At 30.9% G+C, this 11,447-nt stretch overlaps 1 protein-coding gene across 1 annotated transcript; it reads left to right on the forward strand.

Moving 5' to 3' along the window:
- The first annotated feature begins 6,714 nt into the window (after positions 1-6,714).
- On the forward strand, positions 6,715-7,669 carry LOC134248172 (allatostatin-A receptor-like). Its single transcript, XM_062730598.1, has one exon. The coding sequence runs from the start codon at positions 6,728-6,730 to the stop codon at positions 7,667-7,669; it is 942 nt and encodes a 313-aa protein (XP_062586582.1). The 5' UTR covers positions 6,715-6,727.
- The last annotated feature ends 3,778 nt before the right edge of the window (positions 7,670-11,447 follow it).

Genomic DNA, 11,447 nt, shown 5'->3' on the forward strand with positions numbered 1-11,447 from the left:
ATTTGTGTGTGCTGATTGGTAAAGTTTTATGAAGAGGAGTCTGGCAGAGACTATGACATTTTCTCATCTAAAGCTGATCTATAGCTATGACAGGGACGGTGAAATAATTTAATTTATTATATGATTGAATAATTTCAATCTCTCTGATTGGCTGAGATCCAACTATGTTAGAAAAATATTACGTTGTATTGACCTGCACGTGACGTTCCAGGTCAATACAAGGATTTATTTCCTCTACATTTACCTAAAAATAGATTCGGAAATTCCAAATTGATATAAATTGTTTTAAAAAGCTATTTAAAAGCTATTTAAACGACTATGATTTTTATTTTCATGTGAAAAAACAGCAAATATATATTTTGGGTGAGGAGGTAAGAGGGGATGCAGGGACACACATCCCCCTCCAACACTTTTTCTGAACAACATTTTTTTTTAAAACTTTTTGGTAGTCAGTTTTTCCTAATAAAACTCATTCCATTCAAAATCTATTCCATAAAAAAGACTGACAATATATATTTCTCTCATGGCATTTTTTTTTTTTACAAAAATTGATTTTAAAAAACATTTCAAATTGATACGACTGGTAAGGTTTATTCACATTTAGATTCTGCTACTCTCTTGTATTTGGCTAGGGCTTAATAAAATGCAAGCAAGTAATTAGCTGTATCATTTTATCAGTGAATCATATAATAAAACAATTATTGCTGATTTTTTCGGTCAATACAATGATTTAGCCATCTTCGAAGTACAATATTCACCTCGCCCTTCGGGCTCGGTGAATATTGTACTCCTCAGATGGCTAAATCATTGTATTGACCTCAAAAACCAGCAATAATTGTATATTATGTTTTCTCCCAAAACCAGTGATGGCAAACCTAGAGTGACTGGAACATCTAAAGTTCTACAAAATTTTGTCCAAAAGTTGTATGAATTTTTTGCCACCACATGTATTTATCAATTGTTCCTAAACAAGTTGGTCTGTATTATGGATCATCTACTAGTATCACACATACCTAATGAGATTACTGTCGGAGTCCTCATAGTATCTGCATTTATATAACAAGTACTATTTATGGTGTCATTAAATCTTGAAATTCATTTTCAAAGTCTGTATCGAATGTTTATCACTCTGCTTTGATACAATTTACTGTCACTATCAATTTTAAACCTCAGCATTTCTGTGAAAATTTTTTATTCTTTTGTGTACATTTTTAAATTCTAGACATAATTATAAATTCACATTATTTGCAGAATTTTTGTTATTTATTATTGTTTAATTTTATATAAAGATTACAATATAAAAGTAATTTTTGTGTCATTATTATGGAATAAACTTCTTAGATACCAATTTCTGTGATTTTCCTTAGATTTTAGTTTTCATCAAGAGTTATCCTCCTTAAATGAGTTGTTGCCCCTGATGACCCAATTTTTTAATTTGTCATGACCCATACTTTGATTTTAGAACATAAAATCATAGGGTTTCCAGGCATAAATTTTTACCCATTTGTACAATGGATACCTTAAGAAGTTATACAGTATATAGATACATGTAACTTAACAATCTGAATGAAAAACCTCATTTAACGAATAGAGATAGGCTAGCTTTTAAAAGATAGAGCAAGTTTTCGCCGGCATTAGTTTTGTGCATCAAGGCTCTCAAAATACATGTAATTTAGTGTTTCAGCAAACAAAATATCGTTTGATAAAGGTCTGTAGCAACGGCTTTTAATGTGTGTGTGTGTGGGGGGGGGGGGGGGCTCCAACAAAAAAATCTGCCTACTACAGAGCTGTGCTTCTCGTAAACCATCAGATCTCTATTTTTCATGATAAATTTCTTCCGTATAAATCCAGAACAGTCCAAGTCAGTATGAGTTACACGTAGCAAAATAACCCGATTTTTTACACTGACAAAACTAAAGGTCGCTAATCTGAGATAAAATTTCACAATTTTGCTTTGATACTACAATCAGTTATAAGTAGGCAGATCATTGTAGAAAAAGTGAACAAACCTACATGAATATTCCCTACACCTAGAAATTCTCTTAATTGATTTTCAGTTAGAAAAAAAACATGCATATGGCCATGGTCCACGTATTGCAGTCCTTTTTTAAAGGACAGCAACTTGTTAAATATTTAATCCAGTCGCATTTATGTATTCAACTTCATAATATGTAACAAACGTATATGTTTTTGAGCAACAGAAATGCCTATTATTTTCTTCTTCATTCATGTGTCAATATTCTTCATTTATCACTTATCATTTTCAATCATTATTTGTTGAATATTCGTAGGTGTTAGGGTTGGGCTTCATTGATTAGAAAGTAAAAATGTATCATTTCTTTTAAAAATCTTCTATACACATATCTAGCTAGTTATTAAGCGTTTAGTCTTGTTCTGAAAAATACTGGAATGTAAATAGATCCCACCTGGCACCTGATCCCAACTCTGATGTTTTGGAGGTCCGTGTTTGCTAAATGCTCCTATTTTGTAATATTTTATGGACTTTTGATCTTGAGTACTGTTCGTTATCTCCATAACTTTCATCTACTTTATTATCTATTACTGAGTATAAGTCCGCCGTATTCGTTTTATCCTTGACCATCCTATTTCTCTTGCTTGATGGAACATTGCATCTCAGTATTTTTTGTTTTATTGTGGAATTCTTTAAATCCTCTTAAGTGTTGCATGAATTATACTTAAGTGACCGATAAGCTCTTGATTTTTTGTTTTATTAATATTGCTTTAATTAGTTTTATTGTTAAAATGCACCTTGATGAAATTTGAAATGAAAGATTTAAAATAAACAAAATCAAAAAAATCAAAGCTTCAATATTTTGGAGTTTCACTTGTTTGTTAATTAATATATCATTGAAATTGTTCATCTACATTTAAAAGAAAAAAAGGTTAATACATATTGATAATACAACATTATAAATATTTTACATTGGTCAAAATGCATAAGAAATTGAAAAGAATGTCTTTTTTTAATTCTCGATAAGATTGATTGATTGATTGTATATTGTTTAACGTGCCATTCTAGAATTTTTCACTCATACTGAGACGTCACCGTATGCCGGTGAAGGGTTTCAAATTTAAACCTTTACTCGCCACACAGGGCCATTGAGCAGTGAAGGTCCTTTATCGTGCCAACGCATATCGTGTCACGGGACCTACTTTTTTAAGGTCATATCCAAAAGATCCGTGACTTTCACTTCTAGTGCCGAGCGCTTGGCGAAGGAACAATCACTACCTATGTTTAAGTCTTAGGTTTGATGCGGAGCCGCGTTTACGTTCCACGAGAATCGAATCAGGACCTCCTGATCACGAAGCGAACGCTCTTCCACTAAGCTACCATGACCGGTTTCTCTATAAGAATAAAGATACTGAATTAAAGACAGCTGTTAAAAATGTCACCACGCTTGATATACAGAAATTCCCGAACTCGAGCTATAATCCTCTATCTCATTTTTTTCAACATAGATATTTTGCCAACCAAAAAATTAGTAAGTCAAAACATGCATTATTCTTCTTCTAGTGAAGTTATTTAATGCTCGGTAAATACATGTATATATTACTTTTTATCCCGTTTTCCATTGACTTTCATCCACTCGTTTATGGTACCATAACGTATATTTACGTTCTTCAAGGCATCGAGTAATTCAGTGTAGCGTTTTTCAAGAATTTAAACTCGTGTTCTGCAACAACCTTGAAATGTATACTGACAAATAAATCTATTATAGGGCTATATAAATCTATTTTACTGATATATAAATCTATTACATTGATATATAAATCCATTATACTGATATTTATATCTATTTTACTCATACTAGTATATAAATCTATTATACTGATATATAAATCTATTATACTGATATATAAATCTATAACGCTGTATTATTCTTGAGTAGATTTTATCTGTACTTTTTTCAAAAGTTTTGAAACCAAAGAAGAGACAGTTCTAAGCCAATAAATGAAAATAAACTCAAATTCGTGGTTTTATGCCAAACAATTTCAGTCTAACGTTAAAAAGAATATAAATTTTAGGAAAAGAGATTGTTTAATTCATTGCTATTTTTTCGTACTTTTGGTCAATTTTTTAAAATGTCGCAAGAAAATTCAAAATTGGAAATTTCGTCGATTGCCTTGACCAGATTTTCAAAAGATAAACTAATTGACAATTTTCATTTCACGCATTTTCTATCTATCACAAAAACTACACAGTTTGAATACAGACTTTAGAATATTTCAACTCTGTACCTGGTCTTATTTGAAACATTTAAAACAAAGTAGTTTATCTAGGATTTAAGGACTGAGATTATACAATCATGAAAATGAATGTCTATTTTTATGTAAGTTACTAGTGTGCAAATAATAAGTTTCTGATATAGACGGCCAGTAAGGGTAAACCTACGCCTTGTTTTGTTTCAACATGTAACCTTTCTACATTCTAACTACGGTGGGTATTTTTTGGGGCTTAAAGAAAAACTAAAGTTTATGTGAATTTCTATACAAAAAATGAGATCATTTTATGTGTGTGTGTTTTTTTTTTTTTGGTCTTAAAATACGGATTCGAAAACCTTACATGAAGTACGAACTTGATAAATATCATTATAACAAATACCATTTAACAATACATTACAGTCGCAAAACCAAAATGTTTTGTACATTCGTGTCTAGACTTTTCGTTCTTTGTTTTGCAACCTTACAAAATGAACTTAACGAAGATTATCATGCAAAAAAACTTCTGTATCATAAAAATGAAAGCATTCCTACCCATTTCACTAGAAAAAGGTTTCTATTGTAGAATTGCCAAGGGAGAATGCTCTATACGATAAAGCCCCGGCTTTCTTGCAGAAAATGACACATTGGCATATTGATGTGTTCATACAGTGATTGTTAAAGAAGTTGATATTCCTCGTTTACAAGCGTCCTTATCATCCGTTGGTGGTCCATATTATATCATTCTGACTTAAGGTACATTGATACTCTGATAAGAAAGATAACTCTTAATGACATAAATGTCTATTATTCCTTTATGGATTTGGCACCTTGAAATGTCTTTTTTTCTCCAATTTTGCCCCGCAAGCTATGCTATAATTGCTTGTATATTACTTAAAAAATACATTTGTTTTGGAAAATATTGAAAGTTCAAGAAACATTTTATATGAGTGAGAAGAGGGTTTATGAACCTTAATGTCATACTTGGCCTCATTTAAATCTAAAAGTACATGCACATGTAGGCCGGCATAAGGATGACGGATAATTAGACTTACATAATCAGTCGTTATCCTCTATAGTGTTTACTTGGTAGTATACATATATATCCAACATTATCTAATCAAATTTGTTAAATATATGACATGTAAATCATGTATCCCTCTAAGATAATATTGGTTTTATACATTTTAATATTTTTATCATTAAAATAATTAAAATGATCGAGAAAGGACAAGAGATTTTGACAAACTGCAGAAATCAAAATGTCATTGCACTAATACTTCGACTTCAGCAAATCCTATACCGGTAGTATTAAAAATATCATTTTATACCATTGGGATGCATCAATTCAAAAAGGACAAAAACACCATCACCGCATTTGAACGTGCTATCAGAGAGCATGATGGGGACCTCATCAATAAAAAGCTGCAAGGAGTTTGTGTCATCATTTTATTTAGCATAATTATTCGTTTAATTAAGTCGCAAAACAGAATACAAAGACATTGTCTTCATTGTTTTAGAGTATGATTTTTCCAATTGGCAGCTTTCCTCCGAACATTGTACTCTAGAGTAGGTTTCCCCACGAGAGAAATCTCACACAAAAGCCATATTTTACCCTCTCTATTTGGAAGACAATTGCACATCTGTCACAGATTAAACACGAAGCTACGAATTACATGCTTTCAAAATTTACACATATTTGATTTATTGTATTATTTTTATAGTTTTGTAAGTTTATTTTATGATCAAATGGCTACATGTGTTCATGAATACCAGCGAATGGGAAAGAACAAGTTTTTCGCAATCCATTTATTATAATATTCAATAAAATATGTTCAAAATATGTCAACCAATGTGAATCAATCCTTCCTTTAGAATTTGTTTTGTGGGGAAATTCCCATCCAATCATCATATTCTGTTTATTTCTGAAAGAATGGAAGATTCTTATTAATTTTTAAATTTGTGATTGACAGATTGAGTTGCGACTTATCTCTATACAGGTGATGACAGTTGCTGCTTGAAATAGTCATTTGACATTTAAAGTTGTTATAAAACTCTATAAATATATCGAGTCTCTGATAAATAATCACTTTTTCATTTGTCGGGTGAGTAGATATTCTTCATTTAAATAAAGTTTAACTTTAAAGTATTTGAAGTGGATAAGATTTTTTTTTATTGAAAGAAAAGATAAGTGTCATTATTAATTTATATTCAACACATTTTTTAAAATTTAGTTTTAATGGTTAAATATATAAAAAAATTATCTTTAAGGTTAAACATACCTAAATTATCTTTAGGTTATTAGCCAATTGTAAAATCGGAAAAATCATGACAAACTAAAATAAAAAATATAATAAATTGATACTATCTGTTTCCTGGAAAATAAACTCAAATTCTTCTTTATTTCAGTCTCTCAAACCTGATCAAAATGACACACAACGTATCATTCGAGAACGTAACAACTAGCAAAGACCAACATCTACCCAACAACAACTACGACAAATATATGGAATTTGAAAGACTTGTTCAAAGTTTAATTCCAGTCATATTTGGATTGATAGTTCTAGTGGGAATAGTAGGAAACGCTCTAGTGATAGTTGTGATCCTGGCGAAGAAAAAACTTCAGAACACAACCAACATCTTGGTTGTAAGTCTCGCTACTGCTGACCTTTTGTTCGTGGTGTTTTGTGCCTCTTTCACGGCTGCGAACTATGCAATATCCTACTGGCCATTCGGAAACGTTTGGTGTAAACTGGTTAACTTTATATCACACGTCTGTGCTTATGCCAGCGTCTGGACCTTGGTGCTTCTGTCTATAGATCGATACATTGCTGTGGTTCACCCGGTTCTCTCAAAACGAATAAGAAATCGGCAAAACACTTGTATTTTGGTCCTCGTGACTTGGACTTTGATCTGTTGTGGTAATTTTCCGATTCTCTTTCAATACGGTATTGTACACTACACGTGGATGGGACAAAATAGATCGGCCTGTGTGAATCTTGCAGGAGTCGGAAACAAACTTGTATTTAAAGTTTTTTACGGTTGTTTCTTTGCACTTGGTTACGCCTTACCACTTTCCTTGATTAACTTGTGTTATGGTTGTCTATTAAAAACACTCTGTCGTCGTTCTCACTTGAGACAAAAGAGTCAACGAACGACCAAATTCGTCATCACTTTCGTAGTTGCCTTTGCTATTTGTTGGCTTCCGATCCAAGTCATTCTGATCGTACAGACCTTTACTGATTATGAAATAACCATAGGTTCCACTGCCGTGTTGATGACTGCTAACTGCCTGGCTTATGCGAATAGCTGTATTAATCCGTTATTGTATGCCATCCTTTCGGAGAACTTTCGAAGATATTTGAGAAATTCAACATGTTTTTCGAAACCTGTGTATTTTGCAGACCGAAGAGGAACAAGAGAAACTCTTGTTCTTTCAAAGGCATAGACATAATAGAACTTTATAGAAGAGAAAATACTCTCATCAGAATGAACTTATAGCGGGACATTTCTTAACATTAAATTGTTTTGCGAATAGCTGTATTAATCCGTTATTGTATGCCATCCTTTCGGAGAACTTTCGAAGATATTTGAGAAATTCAACATGTTTTTCGAAACCTGTGTATTTTGCAGATCGAAGAGGAACAAGAGAAACTCTTGTTCTTTCAAAGGCATAGACAAAATAGAACTTTATAGAAGAGAAAATACTCTCAGCAGAATGAACTTATAGCGGGACATTTCTTAACATTAAATTGTTTTGCAAATGCATCTGAAGTAATAAATTTTTTTAATTCCAAATGTAGACTTATTTGATATTCTATTGATAGTTTACCACAGAGAAATAAAAATAAAACCAGTGGAATAACTTGTCGGAGATAATCAAAACTTTATCAAATTGCTTAGGAAATGCTAGAAATGTAATAAAGTCTTTTTAATTTTAGATATACTTCAATTTCATCCTTAAATGATAGTTTACCAAAGTGATACAAAATCAGTCATACTTTTCTTAGTTCATGCAAATAATAATTTAACCTGACACTTTTTAAATCTATAATAAAATGTCCATCAATGTTAGCCCTGAGTCCTTTACCAACTACATTTATCCCATGCCCCCAAACAAGCCTAAAATTGTCATCCTATAGAAAGCATCCTACTCATCATGACTTTAGACAAAGATAAATAAGACATTGCATTGTAGTAGAAAAGATATTAAAAACAAATAAAATCGAATGCATAATTTTCCAAAATGGACACCAACCAACAAACAAATGGAACTCAAGAAAATATAACGAAAAAGTAAATCAGGAACAATTTTAGTATTCTAAGATTTTGACTTAACAGCCAAACTTAACAGCTAAATGATATGGATCCCTTTATGAAGCAAACTGTCTAAGAAGGAAGATTTAAAAGTGATTACATACTCACTTGTTTCTATACGTATATAAAAACTCAATGTCTATATCGCACCTCTTTTTTGCAGAAGCATAAACCTATTAAGATTATATTGTAAAATACAGGATTCAAATCAAGAAATTCCAGACACAAACATAGGTATAAGAAAGATTATAATTTTAGTCCTGACGTCAAAATCACTCTCAAAACAAAAAATACTGAAGCAGACCACGTATGCCTTTTCATCACCTATAAGATATTCCACTAGAATTAAAAATTCACAAAAAGAATCATGTAATGTCTATAATTCACATCTACCCACACGAATATTTTTAAATAAAATATGAGATTATTTGAATGTAAAGGTTATCTAATAAAAGATAATATGTTGTTGTTAAAGCAGTGAAATTTCTACAAAACATCTTCCATTGTGTAAAAAATAAGCTATGAGGAAAAAAATACATGTACATCCTAAAACTCCATGAAACAGTATAATCTAAGAAAAACTTTTTAAAAATCCATATTTCACTGGTTTGATTTTTTCTTAAAAGAATAACCAGAAAAAGTCCTGAACATTTCGAAAGCACGGGCACAATATTGTCTTATGGCGTTAAGCAATCGACAATCATTTAATCAATCATTTCTTATTTGTACATATGAAACGACAATCATTTATTTATAATGTACTTAATTACTCCTTATCGTAAATTCTGACAGAATGGCACAAAGTGTACAAATTCTATGTGAATTATGTCATGTAAACATGAATATTATGATAGTGAATATATTGATTCCTTTGTAATGTCGGATGAAAGTATCTGTTTTCATAAGACATGTCAAAACTTTTTAATTCTTTATTACAAACAAGATCCATCAGGTAAAATTAATTTTATTAAGATATGTTTATGAAAATGTACTTTAAATACATGAAATAATTAGTATTGTGTACAGGTAAGATACGCGATGTATTTCAGATTTCCATATAAATGACAGAATTAATTAAGGAATGTTTTAAAGCTTTGTGTGAGTTATTGATGTTCATGTATCTTTGAATCTTAATCTTGTTTATTTATTCCCATTGTTTTGATTGGACGAGAATAAATTCAAGAAAATGACTATTAGGCTATTGTAAAATTGTTAAAAAAAAAAAATGAATCGGTTGCACTAAGTCCGTTTTAGCAGGATTCTGATTACAGAAACTGGAAATTAAAATAAACAAAACTGACGACAAATGGTATTGACAAACAGGCACGTTGATAAATTCTGAATAAAAGCTTTAATCCAATAGCAAATCACACAGATTTGTCACGTAGGTATATTTTATGATGCGTGCTGTTGCCTTATGAAAAACTATACCTGCATGCAACTTTCTCAAAATTGAAAATTTATGAATTGAAATCTGGATTTTTTTTTCAAATGGGAGTAGCTATAAAATAAGAAGGGAAAGGGATTACGCACTAAAATTTAGGCGGACAAATGTATCTGTTTATAAGCAATTAGTACTATACTGTGAAATGCTTTTTATGATAAATAAGAAGATGGGCGGATAAGGCGGACAAAGTGCCTATAGTGCAACCGATAAGAAGTGAAAAATTAAATCTCAATTATATCTAAATTTTATTTGATATTTCATCTAATACAAAAACATACTAAATGTAAAATCTCTACAATTTACAAAAATCCCACAAAGATCGAAAATAGTTGCCTTTATGAAAAATTATACATACACTAAAAAGAACAAAAATGATCATTTTCTCATACTTTAACTATTTTTCAATATGAGTGGATCTTCGCTCCATTTTTTTGAAAGGTAATCCTAAAAGTTTGAAATAAAATATACATTTTTTGGTTTACAAAAACATGGAGCGAAGACCCACTATACCTTAAAAGTACAGTTTTATGGCAAAAGATTCGCATCTTTCCGAGAAATACTTCAAGTCTATTAAGTCAAGGTTCATATCACAAACATGATTTAAATGTCCACAATCATCTTGAGCAATGTAGCGTAGTGGTTAGCGCGTTAGTCTCAAAGCAGTACGATACTTCTGATTTTTATTGCTAGGGTTCGAATCCCACGAATACCATCTAATATTTTTATAAAAGAAAAAAAATTTACGAGATTTTTTTTCCCTCTTAGAAAAAGATATTTTTACTCATAATTTCATAAATTTCAATAATGAGAAGTTAATTTAAATATTCAATTCAAATATTGAACAGGATTTCATAATATCTGACGCTTTAGGCATTCTCCCCCCCCCCCCCCCCCGTCTTCTTTGATTAGACGGTCTTTTTCTTTCAAAAGCACCCGTATTTCACAGCTGAAAATGCTTAAGAAATATGTTTATCGTTCCTATGAACAAAAGATTGGAGGAATTTTTCTTGGAAGAGGCATGGGTATATCAATTTACATACGTAGCTTAATAATTTATACTTACGATTAACTTTTTAAAAATAATAATTACATTAAAATTAAACTTAAATGTTATTTATAATGACAATTTCAGTGAGGTATATTTTATTCAACCTACTGCTTAACCTTTGAGACAAGGTAAACGAAAAAGAAAATCTGAATGTCAGTCAAAGAAAAGACCTTCAGAAATGGATAAAATTTAGAATAATCATAATCATAATCAGCAAAACTGCGTGATTTAAAAATCGCTAATAAAAAGACGAAGTAAACTGTTAGTTTACGAAAGAAAATATAGATTTAAGTTTAATTGAAATTTTTTATTGTTATCATTAAGTGTCCTCACTGAATGTGAAAGTCTGAATAATGTATAGCTGTGTTTTATAATGGTCATTTTGTTTCATGTCTTATGAGAGGCAGAGATTGA

The sequence above is a fragment of the Saccostrea cucullata genome, unplaced genomic scaffold (genome assembly GCF_032062105.1).
Source record: "Saccostrea cucullata isolate Sc308-1 unplaced genomic scaffold, CSIRO_AGI_Scuc_v1 ctg1130, whole genome shotgun sequence".
NCBI classification, from domain to species: domain Eukaryota; kingdom Metazoa; phylum Mollusca; class Bivalvia; order Ostreida; family Ostreidae; genus Saccostrea; species Saccostrea cuccullata.